Source organism: Meles meles, chromosome 18 (genome assembly GCF_922984935.1).
Source record: "Meles meles chromosome 18, mMelMel3.1 paternal haplotype, whole genome shotgun sequence".
Taxonomy (NCBI): Eukaryota; Metazoa; Chordata; class Mammalia; order Carnivora; family Mustelidae; genus Meles; species Meles meles.
Genome location: NC_060083.1, coordinates 30,578,374 through 30,593,034, shown reverse-complemented (window position 1 = coordinate 30,593,034; position 14,661 = coordinate 30,578,374). Strand labels below are relative to the sequence as shown.

The following is a 14,661-nucleotide window of genomic DNA, read 5'->3' as shown; positions in this document are numbered from 1 at the left end:
ATTCAGAAGCAGTTGCTACTGTGGCAACATTTACAGATGTGATTTCTCCTGTGCTGTCATATGCCAGCATAAACTCTATAAAATTAACTAAATATTAGAACTAAAACTGGCTGCAGTAATCTTTGGTGTTCTGCCCCGACTCCACTGACATTAGACCCTGAAGTTGCGTTACCGTGCTGCTTATGTTGAAGTTAAATGCTAACTAAAGCTAACTGTCGAAATTAACCTTGAAGAGCTGGAGCTGCTTGATGTGCCCCTGTTACCAAAACGCTCTCTGGCATCATCAGTTCTTAGGGATATAGTCAATTTTTAAAACACTGTCAGGATTCCCCTAAAAGGTGGCTTTCATTCAAGAAGCTATGTAGCGGGGCGCCTGGGTGGCTCAGTGGGCTAAAGCCTCTGCCTTCGGCTCAGGTCATGATCCCAGGATCCTGGGATAGAGCCCCATATCTGGCTCTCTGCTCAGCAGGGAGCCTGCTTCCTTCCCCTCTCTCTCTCTGCCTGCCTCTCTGCCTACTTGTGATCTCTGTCAAATAAATAAACAAAAATCTAAAAAAGAAAAAAAAAAAAAAAGCTATGTATCTTTTGGGAACTGGGACCTCCTTCATATTCTGGGCAGCTGGTTTAACAGTAATTACTGGAATTATATCGTGATAGGCATATAAAGATCAAAAGGGAGATAAAGGTGCCTTTAAATAATTATCTGGTTCTTTAAATTTTAGGTAAAGAAACTGTTGGAATGACACACTATATTAATTCCATAGTTACTGTAAATTCTTATGTAGGCCCAGTACTACCTTCAAAGTCCATATAAGTCACTTCGCATGTTTTTTCTTTTTTTTTTTTTTTTTTTTTTTTTTTTTTTTTTTTAAAGATTTTTTATTTACTTATTTGACAGAGAGAGATCACAAGTAGGCAGAGAGGCAAGCAGAGAGAGTGAGAGGGAAGCAGGTTCCCTGCTGAGCAGAGAGCCCTATGCGGGACTCGATCCCAGGACCCTGAGATCATGACCTGAGCCGAAGGCAGCGGCTTAAACCACTGAGCCACCCAGGCATGTTTTTTCAATGCCTTTGCTATTAGAAAGTTGGGGGAAGTAAAAGGAATTTTTATAGGCCATGGTGTAGAGGCACTGCTGAGAACCTCTGGCCAGTGTGGGTCGGGGAAATGAACGTGAAGTACTGCACAAGTGGATTGTATCAATGACTGTAAAACCTCAATTTTGAGACAAATCCAGAAGGTTAGATTGTAAACCCATTGTGTGGGGCTATACCATGATCCGTTAATGGCTTCTAGTCTTCCAAAAAGTGATGGAGGAAAACAAACTGTAGTTTGCATCCAATGGGTACACACTTGAACCCTGATCCTTCAAGAGGGTATAGCAACACTGTCTTGGGGAAGAAAAGCTATTAACACAGAGAGATGATGATGCACAGGAAATGCTCTCCCTAGTACCCCTGCCCTTGTAATCCAATCTTGTGACAAGTTTCTCTCAAAAATACTTCTTGTTTTTCAAGTGGTATCACTTGAACTATCAGGATCATTTAACCAACTTTTTTTTTTTTAAAGCCCAACATAACTGTAACTGAGCCAAGTACATAATAGAAGAACATGGAAATGTTCTCAATGTTCTTCATCTCAAAAATACTTAAGCTGGGTGGGGGGAGAAATTCAGCTTTTATTGTTAGAATTTAATGGTTTCAAAGCACATCATGGTGGAACCATCATACAAAATTCCACTTAGTAAAGTTTTAGGTGGCCAGTGACTTTGTCAATTAGATCTGCTGGTCCTGGCCCAATTCCCAGCACAGTTCTAGAGCCTGGTGCAATCTGAGTACGTCCAGCATCTTGGATTAAACTTACAGTGAGTCCTAGCATTTTCGCATGGGTCAGTAATTCAACCAGAGTTTCTTCATCAGGGGCTTTGACCACTACTTTGGGCTGGCCACAGTATTCCCATTGTTTGAGCAATTCAGGGTTTCTCCTTTGAATTTGCTTGTAGGCAGAAACAGCAGCATGAGAGCACTGGGCAGCTACCTTCCCTTTTCCCATCTTTAAGTCATTTCGAACCACAAGAATCATTTTGTACTCCCCACTCTCTCCTAAGATGGATGCTTCACTTCCGGTCTCTGTATCTGTCTTGCTCAGCGAGCTTTTGGGGATCATCCCAAAGCGTACACGGAGGCCCCAGCCCAGGCACATGCCACAAGCAACTCCGGCAGCCAAGCTAAGTGCACCAGGATGAGCCAAATATTCCATCACCAAGGATTTGGAGAGCATCTTAAAGGAAAGGGAAAAAAGTTATCACTATCTAGCAGTGAAAAGATACAGGCTTATTACACAAAATACCTTGACAATATAAGCAGTAACATTCTAAAACTACATGAGGTATCCAGAAAAAAAGCAAAATAATTAATGTACTGTTTTCCTCCCCTGTGTATTCTAAAAGATTCAAGAATACAGGTAAAGCAGTTTAGGTCATTTTCAATCTCAACATAAGGAGTATCTATCTTGTTCTTGGATATAATAAAGCTCTGTTCCTCAGTCTTCCCTGAGGAATTTCTGTTCCCTCAGCAAAGCTATTGATGATATTTGAGTCACCAATAAAACACCTATTATCAGTCTACATTTGAGGCTGTTGGATTCATAATGCTTCCATGTACAGGCACAACCAACCATCAATGTCTTCTACTGAAAGAGTAAGCATTTATATATTGAAATGTATGAGGCCATCATGTTTGTGGTGCTTACAAGTAATAACCTCGATTATGCACTGCATAATCTGCATGGCATATAGATGGCTGTCAAATTTCCTTTTCTCATTTATGTTAAAATTAGGACATTATATGAGTGTTTTTTAAATTGTATGGCAGGCAGACTGTGCAGTATTCAATATTTTATTTCAGTATTTTATTGAAATATATTATTTCAAATATTTTAAATGAGGATGGGGTGCCTGGCTGGCTCAGTCAGTGGAGCATGTGCCTTTTAATTTCAGGGTTCTGAGTTCAAGTTCCACATCAGGTGTAGCAATTACTTAAAAATAAAATCTTAGGGGTGCCTGGGTGGCTCAGTCATTAGGCATCTGCCTTCGGCTCAGGTCCTGATCCCAGGGTCCTTGGATCAAGCCCCACAACAGGCTCCCTGCTCAGAGGGGAGTCTGCTTCTCCCTCTTACACTCCCCCTGCTTGTATTCCCTTTCTCACTGTGTCTCTCTCTGTCAGCAAATAAAATCCTTACCCCCCCCAAAATCTTAAAATTTCAAAAAATGATAGCATAGGAGATAATAAATATTTTGAGATATAATCCATGTACTACAAAATTTCCCTTTTTCTTTTTAAAAGATTTTATTTATTTGACAGACAGATGACAAGTAGGCAGAGAGGCAGGCAGAGAGAGAAAGGGGAAAGCAGTTTCCCCGCTGAGCAGAGAGCCCGATGCGGGGCTCGATCCCAGGACCCCAGGATCATGACCTGAGCCAAAGGCAGAGGCTTTAACCTACTAAGCCACCCAGATGCCCCCAAAATTTCCTTTTAAAGTGTATAGTAAAATTTTTTTAATATATCCACAAGGTTGTGCAACCATCACCACTATCTAATCCCAGAACATTTTCAGTGCCTCGAAAAGAAACCCCTGTACCCATTAGCAGTTGCTTACCATTTTCTTCAACCCTGGGCCCCTGGCAATCACTAATCTACAGACTGCCTATTCTGGACATTCGTATAAATCAAACTATACAATATGTAGCCTTTTGTTTCAAGCTTCCATCACTTAGTATATTTTCAAGATTCATCCATGTTGAGGCATGTATGTTCATTCCCACGTTCTTAATGCTGCTCTATTTTGCCGTTCCCAATAGTCTAGATGAGGTGAAAGTCACTTAGACAAGAGAAGTGTCAATGAAAAAGGAAAGATGTAGCCAAGGCACATCTGTATGATTTGGTGACTCACTGGAGTTCTGGTGATAGAAGGGAGTTTAGAATGACCTGGATTTGAACAAATGGAAAACAGAGGTATTATTTACTGATGAAGAGAATTGTTTTGAAGTAGCAGGTTTGAAAGTAAAAGATACTGAAATCAGTTTAGGATATATTATACCTGGTTTGACCAAAAGACATCCTGGTTAGAGATGTCCAGCAACAATAAAAAAGGATATACCATCTTAAAGCTCTGATGATAAGCCTAGGCCAGAAATAGAGATTTAAGAAAACTTAACATATAACTGAAGTTACTAAAGTGGTGAAGTTGTGAGGCCACTGGGACAAGTATACAGAGTGATGGAAGGGCTAAAACAGAATCCTAAAGAAATGAACATTGAGGGGTGCCTGGGTGGCTCAGTGGTTTAAGCCTCTGCCTTCCGCTCAGGTCATGATCTCAGGGTTCTGGGATAGAGCCCTGCATCGGGCTCTCTGCTCAGCAGGGAGCCTGCTTCCTCCTCTCTCTCTGCCTGCTGCTTTGCCTACTTGTGATCTCTATCGGTCAAATAAATAAAATCTTAAAAAAAAAAAAAAAGAAATGAACATTGAGGGACCAAAGGAGAGTGACATGGAGTAGCCAGAGGTAGGAGGGTCACACACATTAAGTTGTCAGTACCCAGTTTATTCCTTTCACTAGTGTGACTTCTGGTCACAGGGCTGTACTGACAGTACCTTATGGCTCTAGATGCCTTTGCAGTCAGAAAAAAAAACAACATTAAATTCTTATTAAAACCTACATTATCTCATAATGCATCTATCATTTAGTTACTGCATGAGGTTACACATCAACAAGAGTTCTCTCTGATAATCTAACCAGACTCCAAAATGAACAAATATTCAATTATGTAAAAATTATACGTATAACCTCCATGTCAACAATTAGAAGGATTTTCTCCACCAATTTCTAGGTTGCAAAGTAACCAAATATCTTACATATCAGATTCAGGTACTATCTAAAGAACTACATACATAGGACCTGTTATGTGTTGCATAACTTACTAAACCCTTTACTTCTATTATGGTCGTTGTGAAAATAAGAAAAAAGACATGAGTCTCATTATTAAAGACAAGAAAAATAAGAATCCAACAGAGAAGCTGCTTATCTGCAGTAACATAACTAGTAAAAGTTGTATAAAGAAACTCATCTGGAGATGATGACAGAAAAGTTCTCATCTTCTTAACTTTATCTAAAAACAGATACATACCAATAGTAATCAGCAGAAACCAAAAGCAGAAGTTCCAGAAATTACCAAGTTTATTCTTTCTCTAGCGTACCTCATGAGGTCTCTAATTCTAACATGTTAATCCTAACATCTTTATTCTGTAGGATGTTCTAATCTCCTATCGGCCGGAGCCCATCATCTAACTCCTCCAAAAGGTGTTTGTCTGTCCCCCTATATCCACTACAAACATATCAATAAACCCAGTGCTTGTGACCACAGCAAACAGCTATTCTTAGTCTCATGGATAACCCAGGGCAATGATGGCACTGCCAAACAAACATGTCCTATAAAACCCTCCTCCTGGTGCGTTCTCATTCCTCCACCAGACTAAGCCCCTTTCACCAATGCTCTCAATCCCAACCCCTTCTGAACCACACTCCACCCATTAATCCCACTCCACCGGCTGTACTTTGGCCTTTCCAACCTAAAGTAAAGCCTTTCCAAAAATCCTCTCTGACCCTTAAACCACTGCCTGACTTTTCCTCTTCCCTTTACCTCTCAACTTCTTTAATTATCTGCCTTCCTTCCCCACTCAACTGAAATCACTAAGGAATTAAGACACTTGCTAAATGCCAAACAGAGTTGCCTCCTTTTAGGCCTCATCTTGAGCTTTCCCCACAACTCACTGGTAATTTTTCTTTAGTTTCTTCCCTAAAATTCTTTAATCTAACTTTCACCCTATTATCATTCTACCTTTCTGATAGCTTTTTTCCAGTTTCCTCTAGCTTTATATCACTTGCCCCTGATGTACATATTACCCCTGCTCATACATTTATATGTACATTGTCCAATATAGTAGCCATCAGTCAAACATAGTTATTTAAACTTAATTAAAACTAAATAAAAATTCAATTCTTCAGTTGCACTGAGCCACATTTCAAGTGCTCAACAGCTCAACAACTTAAAAGTGGATAGCAGCCACTCTTTTAAGATCTAGAACATTTGCATAAAAGTTCTTTTGGACAGTGATGGTCTATATACTCTCTTTCCATTCAATCAATTGATATTTATGGAGGGCCTACTGTGTATCAGGTACTGTTCTTGACGCTAAAGATAGAGCACTAAACAAACCAAAGTCCCACTCTTAATAGAGCTGACATCTAGTAGGAGGAGACAGACAAGATCGTCAGATATTTATTCTTAAGCTGTCATATGCTGAGGACTCCTAAAGTCTCTCTTTGGCTCCAAACTTGAATTTCCAGCTTCTGCTAGTGTACTATGAAGTAGTCTCTGTGTCCTAAACTGAACTCAGTATCTTCCTTTCCCTCTCAAACTTCTTTCTTCTGTATTCCTGACTTCTGAGTAACCCTGGACTTTTTCTCCTCTGTCCTACCACATCCAGTTACCAAACCTTGTTGAATTTATCTCTGGTAGCCTATCTCCTTACCTTTACTACCAGTGCCCTAATGATCTCTTGGCTCAAAACCTCCAAAATTAACTTCTCCAACTTATCTTTCCACATTTGTTTCTTTTTTTTTTTAAGATTTTTTATTTTTTATTTATTTGACAGAGAGAGATCACAAGTAGATAGAGAGGCAGGCAGAGAGAGAGAGAGAGGGAAGCAGGCTCCCTGCTGAGCAGAGAGCCCGATGTGGGACTCGATCCCAGGACCCCGAGATCATGACCTGAGCCGAAGGCAGCGGCTTAACCCACTGAGCCACCCAGGCGCCCCTCCACATTTGTTTCATGCATGTTCTAGTTCAGCCTAATCCATCTGGCATTAAAATTATACTTCTAAAGCACAAACTTGATCCTGTAATTTCCCAGCTCAAAAACCGCCGGATAAACGCCTAAAGAGTAAGACAAATCCCTTAGCACGAATTCAAAGCACTACACAATTTTGGTTACGATCTACTTTATCCTTCCTATCTACTCTCCTGCTACACACTGTACTCTCCAGCCACACCAAATTAATAGGTCCCTTTAAAAAGCAATCTCTCCCCCCAAATTATTTTCTATTATTCTCCACCTAAATACACAAACACAACCTCTTCAGCCACGAAGGCGTGATTCAAGTGACACCTGTCTCTGAACTCTTTCTTTTTTTTTTAAAGATTTTTTTATTTATTTTTATTTATTTGACAGATAGAGATCACAAGTAGACAGAGAGGCAGGCAGAGAGAGAGAGAGAGAGAGAGAGAGAGGAGGAAGCAGGCTCCCCGCCAAGCAGAGAGCCCGACGCGGGACTCGATCCCAGGACCCCGAGATCATGACCTGAGCTGAAGGCAGCAGCTTAAACCACTGAGCCACCCAGGCGCCCCCTGTCTCTGAACTCTTTATCATTCCTCAATCATTTACTCCACAGAACTGCTGTAGCAATTACACTTAAGTACTGTGCATCCTAGTCTCAGTGTCTAGTGCTGGGGGGTGGGATGGGGAGCGAAGGGTTAATCCGGTTAAAGGATTAAATATTTCGCTGAACACTTTGTGTTACACTGAGACACATTTTTCGGTCGTATTCGTGGAAACCTTTTCTTTTCTCGTAGGACTCAACAACTTCATACACTGTGGGTATTCAGTAAGTATTCAACAGAATGTGAGGCCCGCGCGATATTTTCTCACATTCGGAGAGAGTGCACCGATGCTGAATGGAGGCTTTGCCTGGGAACCAGAAATTCTGGGTCCTTCTCCTTCCCAGGATCTTAGTCCCTTCTTCCAAAGGACGGCTAGCAGAACAGGAACAGAGGCTCCAACGTCTACTTGGGCGGAACAGTCTATGGAGAAGATGAAAGGTTGGGGGAGGAGGTATGGAATGAGGTGGGAAGAAACATTCCACGTGGAGAGAGCATGGAGAACGACACCCCTTTCCTTAGCTCTGTGAAGGGCCGACTTACCTAGGGAACCTCCCCGCCGCCTCACTCGCGCCTTTGCGTTTTTCCTTTCCGGTAGTGAACACGCTTCTACCCCGCGAGTTACCTCTTCCGGGACTCCTGGATAAGTTCCGGATCAAGAACCTCCTATCGAACAGTCATTCTTCCTCTCGCCCCGCCCACAGGTCCTCAATCCTAAACCCTAACCGAAATCCCGCGACGATCCGCGGAGGTTGAGAAAAGGAGAGGGGAACTTTTGTCTTTGGGGGGCGGTCCCCGGAGGGGGTGGAGGGGGGTGGAGAACGGACCGGAAGTGACGCTTTTGAGTTCCGGTTGGCCGGACCCCAGCGGCGGGTGTGAGAGTCGGTCTCCAGCCGCTTGCAGGATCTTGAGAGCCGGAGAAGCCGGGGTCAGAGCGGGTAGGTAAGCCAGCGCGTGGAATTGGGGACGGAAGCCTGAGACTATCCTCAGAGCTTGGCTTCTTCCGCAGCTCTGCCGCTTAGACCATGCAGATCTGGGGCACCGTAATTTCTACTTCAGGCAGTGTTTTAGGGCGCTGCTGGCTCTGTGTCTCAGTCTGGCGGTAGTCAGGTTATCTGGGACACCTCTTCATGGTTCGCTACCAGTACAGTGAACCCATACACGGGTTTCCTACCATTCGCTCTCATTGTCGCGGACTTGGAAGCTGTTCTAAGCTCTGTACAGTACTCATCTCTTCCTCCCTGGGTGTCTAGGACCTCAGAGTAAATGAGATCCTCCCTGCTGATGACCAAGCTGTTTCTCAGGACCTGTCAGTTTGACCTCCCCAACCGCTGACATGGTAACACATGATACTAAACGTATTCGCTGCTAAACAAAATTCAGGCATGTAAGTACCATCTTACGTGTCTGTGGCCAAGGGAATGGGGCCCTTCGCTCCGTTGATCTTTTGCAAAGACCCCTCACGGATCTCGTACTACTTTATGAAGAGTAGGGTTCTCTTCCGCTTCCAAGTCCCTAACTGCCCCCGCCCCCACACCTTGCTCTTCTTTTACAGTGGAGGTATTTGCAATAAAACCTGGAGGTCAGCTTAATCTCTAAACTTCCAGGAAGACATATGTGGCCCTGTGTCACACTAAGATTCCTTAATGACCTCCAGTAGGTTTAAACTATTATCTTTTGCTTTTTCTGCAAATCCATGTAAAAATCTCATATAGGTTCTAGAACTGTTTATCTACCATGGCATGAAGGCTGCTTTTCCTAACTTTAATGTTTTTCAATTCGCCTTTGAGGCTGATGTCAGAAAAATTGTAGACAAGACTACACTGATCTTCTGGAGAAGCTTGTACAAGTTTTTCGGGTGCTGTAATGATAGAGAATTTAATGTTCCTACAGCTACTGCCTATTAATTGTATTATGAGCTGTGATTTTAGTCGTGTATTTTTAGCATAAATGATAGTAAGAAATTGTTTATTAGACATTTTATGCATTCTGTAATGTGTTTTTATTGACCTTTGGACGAGGGATGATGGTACCTAGACAAATGTGGCCTATTTGTATGGGTGTGAAATGACTCTATAGTAGAAATCTTTTATATTTTATTTATTTGCCTGTATTACCTTAAAACATTAAAGCTCCCCCCCCCATTGAGGGATATATCCTACTTGATTAATACAGTTTAATTTCTGTGACTCGCATTCTAGAATAATGATTGATAGGTTACCTAACTTTCTAAGCTGGTCTGGATTGTGTTGGTAAAATACTGCTTACTTATTTCAGAGGATTGTCACAATGATTAAGTGAGGTGGGAAATGGGAAATCACTATAGAAATGAGAATATGGTGATGTTAGTTTACTCTGAAAACTGGAAATATATCAGTGCAGAATTCTGTTGCTTGTATCATTTCACAGTTTTAAGTTTTATATTAAGTGTGTTATTTATCTGAAAATATCACATGCTTTCCTGAGATGATCTTTGTCCTACTTTTGAACCCAATAAAAGCTACCTAGGAATAGCTTGATACTATAACTCATTGAATTAGTCACCATGGTTAATAAGTAGGTGACTGGAAAATGAATATACTTTTGCATTTGGGGGTTTAAATCTGATCTTTGTTGGTCATCGTGTATTGTCACTTAAGAATTTCCAAGTACAGAGGAAGATGCTTATATATAGTTAACTAATGGTTAAAAGTAGCCTTATTTACATTATTAAGTAAAAAAAAAAAAAACTATCATTTTGCCGATACCCATTGAAAGCACTATTTGGAATTAGTATCAACCTCTGTAAACATATAGTTGTATTCTTCCCCAGCAACAATCAGTAATTGGCTTGCCTGAGGTCATATGATTTAGGTAGTACCAGAACCTGAACTGGAATTGAGGTCCCAAGTGTTTTCTTTCTGTTCTGCTAAGGTTGTCTCCAGGCATCTCTCTATGGTTTGGAAATATTTCCTGGTTTGCATGAAAATGATTTCTTTCATGTGTTCAAGGTATTTATAGGTATACATGTTTCCCCTTGTTAGCTTATTTAGTCTTGTAAATTCTAGGAAAACAAAAACACTGGGCTTGGCAGTATTTGCAGTGGAATGGAATAAGGAAAGAAAAAAAAGAAAATTCTGTTCTTCAGAACAGTTATTCTGAATTCATGCTTCATTACTATCAGATATCAAGGTGTCTTCTTTCTGACAAGTGGAAAAGAGAGTATCTTTGTTACACGTCTCTACTGAACGAATATTGTTGGTAATAAGTAGGAAACTATATTAATTTCTTTGTTCCTGCTAAAAAAATTTCCCCCAGTTCTTTGTAATTTTAATATTCTGTTATATTAATTATCTGTTAATCTGTAGAGTCATTTCTGTATTTTATTTTGGGTAGATAGCCACTGTAGGAATCTTTAACTCTTTGTCTTGATAAGAACCGTTTTGCTCCTACTGATTTCACAAAACCTGTTTAGTCTACCCCCTTTTTTGGAGATCAGAGAGCTAGATAATTATTATCACTGCTCTTTTGCCCAGTGGTCTTTGTTGGTGTCTCTTTCTTTCTCTTTGGTATAGAAATAAACGCTAGAGTACAGAATCTTTACTAACCTCAGAAACAAATTGGATGAGTTAAGTGATTGTTGTTGTATTAGTTAATAATCTGCCTTCACAGACTTGCAAATACTTTGAGGGGTAAACTTTTAAAGAGTTTATTGCTTCAAGAAACTCTGGTAAAGGGGCGCCTGGGTGGCTCAGTGCGTTAAAGCCTCTGCCTTCAGCTCAGGTCATGATCCCGGGGGGTCCTGGCATCGAGCCTCGCATTGGGCTCTCTGCTCAGCGGGGAGCCTGCTTCCCTTCCTCTCTCTGCCTGCCTCTCTCCCTACTTGTGGTCTCTGTCTGTCAAATAAATAAATAAAATCTTAAAAAAAACCCAAAAACCTCTGGTAAAGCAGCTTTGTATAGGGTTTGCCAAACTGATATTATGTATTATGTAGATGCTCTGTAAAGCTCATTTAAAAATATTATGCTCCTTTGAAGGTTTTGGAAATTTGAACAGGTGATACTTTTCTGTGTCAGATAAAAGATTAAGCCATTTAAAGGTTAAGGCATTTTTGAATTAAGTAAGGGCAACCCATTGAGTAATCCTATCCCAGCTTAATGGTAATTGCTGAAGAGTTTGGTGGTATTCAGCCATACATAGTCTTTTCAGTAGTTCATTGTGATGTTTTCTCTTGTTCTTGAAGTTCTTTAATCATAAGCTTGGTCTTTATGGATTTTTTTGGAAGGACTAGATAGATAGTGTTAAGAGCCAGGATTAATAAGCTAGATTGCCTTGTTTCAAATTCCAGCTCTTATTGCGGTGCAACCCTTGGGCTAGTTACTTGACCTTGTGCCATCTCAGTTTCCTCCTAGACAATGAAGTCAGTACCTTTACTGTTAGGGTTAAATGAATAGATTTTTTTTTTTTAAAGATTTATTCACTTATCTGAAAGACAGAAATTACAAGTAGGCAGAGAGAGAGAGGAGGAAGCAGGCTCCCCGCCGAGCAGAGAGCCCAATGTGGGGCTCGATCCCAGGACCCCGGGATCATGACCTGAGCCGAAGGCAGAGGCTTTAACCCACTGAGCCACTCAGGCGCCCCTAAATGAATAGATTTAAGTGAAGCATTTGGAATGGCATGTAGGTAACCATGACTGTTACCATTGTTACCATCATGTAGTCTGCTGAGCAGTTGCTGAGAGAATTCTTTCCCAGTCCTTTTTGAAAGCATATCTTTTCATTGCTGCTAACTTGATCATTGTTTGCTCAGTATTTTTGTTTTGTTTCAAGTTTTTTATTTAAATTTTAATTAGTTAACATATAGGGTAATATTGGTTTCAGAAGTAGAATTTAGTGATTCATCACTTATATTTAGTGTTCACCAAAGTGCCCTCCTTAATGCTTTTCACCCATTTAGCCCATCCCCTGCCCACCTTCCTCCATCAACCCTCAGTTTGCCCTCTATAGTTGAGTCTCTTATATTTTGTTACCCTCTCCTTTTTTCCCCTTCCCTATGTTCATCTGTTTTGTTTCCTAACTTCAACATGTGAGTGAAATCATACGGTATTTGTCTTTCTCTGACTTATTTCACTTAGCATAATACACTCTAGCTCCATCCATGTCTTTGCAAAGGGCAAGATTTCATTCTTTTTGATGGCTGAGTAATATTCCGTGTGTGTGTGTGTGTGTGTGTGTATGCACCACATCTTTATCCATCAGTTGATGGACATTTGGGTTCTTTCCATAATTTGGCTATTGTTGATAACGCTGCTATAAACATCAGGATGCATGTTGTTTAGTCAGTGTTAGTGAAGGTTCAGTAAAAAAATACATATACATTTCTTTGTGTGTATATTTTACAACATATATGAGATTCTTTTAAAAAATGATATATTCCTGTGGGCAATTCTGTCAACCTTTTTGTATTATTGTTAATAGTTGACATTATTTGTGTAAGCCATAACAGAATTTGAGATTGAAATTTGAGAATTTGATGTTTAATGATATTTTCTAGCACTTACTTTCTTTGCCTGGGAAGATTATTCTGCAGTGACATCTATTGCCATATCTGTTCATTCATCCAGTCAGTGAGCAAAAATCTTATATCTTGGTATTTTACCAGGTTTTGGGGGGGAAACAGTGGGAAGCAAAGACAGACATATTTTAGTTGGGAGCCTAATAGAGAAACAAGTATTTCAGTCGGGAACCTAACAGAGTAAAAAGTAAATACAAAAATGAAAGAATGAACACAGTTAATAAATATTATGAAGTAAAAAGGGGTCTGAGAGAGTTAATGTGGATATGTGCCTTTTTGAGACTCTAGTACAGTATATTTGGAATATAGCAACCTGAAATGAGGTAGACATATTGATGGTCCACGTTATATAGAATTTTGCAGGCCATGGAAATGAATTTGGATTTGATTTTGACTGTAATAGGAAGTCATTCTACAGTTCTACAGTTTCAAGTAGGAGAGTAATAGGATTTATAAGAAGTCCACTCTTGTTTATATGTGAAGGATGAATTGAAGGGGACAAGAATAAAAGTAGAAAGAGAAATTAGGAGTCTATGGCAGTAATCTATGTGAGAGATGAAGATGGCCTGGACCAGAGTGGTGACAAAAAAGTGGAGAGCTGTAGGTGGATACTAAATATATTTGAAATAGGACTGGGTCCTGGATTAGATGTGATGAGTAGGGAAATGAGAAGAGTCAGGAATGACTATGCTTCTGGATTTAGTAACTGGGTGGATGGTTAGGCCAAGTACTGGGAGAGGGAAGATTTGGGGAGACCAGGTTTGTTACAAAAGGGGGGATGGGAATAAGGAAGAAAGGACATGTTAAATTTGAGATGCTTAGGAATCATCCAGATGTGTTGTAGGTTTATAGATCCAGAGATCAGGACCAGAGATATAAATTCAGGCTAGTATTTTAAACTACAGGACCAGAAAAATCACTTGGAGAGACAGGGAAGAGGAGAGGGCCCAGTTTAAGTAAAAGAGAACTGGCAAAAGGGGTCCAAGGAGTGTTTGAAGAAAGAATGATCAGAGGGACACCTGGGTCTCTCAGTCCATTAAGTGGCTGCCTTCGGCTCAGGTCATGATTCCAGGTCCCTGGGATCGAGTGCCACGTTGGCCCTTTACCTGCTGCTCCCCCTGCTTGTGCTCTCTCTCTCTCTCTGACAAATAAATAAAAAATCTTTTTTTTAAATTATTTTATTTTTTTTAAAGATTTTACTTGAGAGAGAAAGAGACTGATAGTGAGAGAGAACAGGAGTGGGAGGTGAGGGAGAAGCAGGCTTCCTGATGAGCAGGGAGCCCGTTGCAGGGCCTGATTGCAGGCCCTTGGGATCATGACACTTAACAGACTGAGCTACCCAGGCGCCCCCAAAAATCTTTTTTTTTTTTTTTTAAAGAATGACCAGATACACAAAATTGATAAAGGTGGTTATATCTAGCAGGGATATAGTCAGAGGGACTGAGGGAAACAAGATTTTTCATTTTTTTCATCTATATATACACACATATACATATATATGTGTATATATGTATAACATACATAAAGCATGTGAAAGTTTTTACTTATTCAGAATTCTTTCAAGAAAAGGTCAGCTCTGGGATGCCTGGGTGGCTTAGTTAAGCGTCTGCCTTTGGCTCA

The 14,661-nt window shown here is 40.5% G+C and overlaps 2 protein-coding genes across 7 annotated transcripts in view; one reads left to right on the top strand and one right to left on the bottom strand.

The window, feature by feature from the left end:
• Positions 1 to 1,655: 1,655 nt before the first annotated feature.
• On the bottom strand, positions 1,656 to 8,188 carry PTRH2 (peptidyl-tRNA hydrolase 2). 2 transcript variants are annotated; one of them, XM_045984248.1, is made up of 3 exons: positions 8,032 to 8,188; positions 7,760 to 7,911; positions 1,656 to 2,277 (listed from the first exon to the last, which is right to left on the bottom strand). In XM_045984248.1, the coding sequence occupies exon 3, from the start codon at positions 2,275 to 2,277 to the stop codon at positions 1,738 to 1,740; it is 540 nt and encodes a 179-aa protein (XP_045840204.1). In that variant the 5' UTR covers positions 7,760 to 7,911; positions 8,032 to 8,188; the 3' UTR covers positions 1,656 to 1,737. The 2 variants fall into 2 exon arrangements, with proteins under 2 accessions (XP_045840204.1, XP_045840203.1); XM_045984247.1 differs by lacking the exon at positions 7,760 to 7,911.
• A 110-nt stretch (positions 8,189 to 8,298) lies between these two features.
• VMP1 (vacuole membrane protein 1) overlaps positions 8,299 to 14,661 on the top strand; it is a 141,896-nt gene continuing 135,533 nt past the window's right edge. For 2 of the 5 annotated variants that reach the window (XM_045984245.1, XM_045984244.1), the window contains exon 1: positions 8,299 to 8,426. The gene's annotated coding sequence lies outside the window, so the exon portion shown is untranslated. Of the gene's footprint in view, positions 8,431 to 8,741; positions 8,876 to 14,661 lie in introns of all 5 variants that reach the window. The other 3 variants (XM_045984243.1, XM_045984241.1, XM_045984242.1) reach the window with 3 other exon arrangements.

Excerpts from the sequence above, each read along its gene's own strand:
- PTRH2 (XM_045984248.1), bottom strand. The coding sequence starts at position 2,277 with ATGCTCTCCAAATCCTTGGTGATGGAATATTTGGCTCATCCTGGTGCA.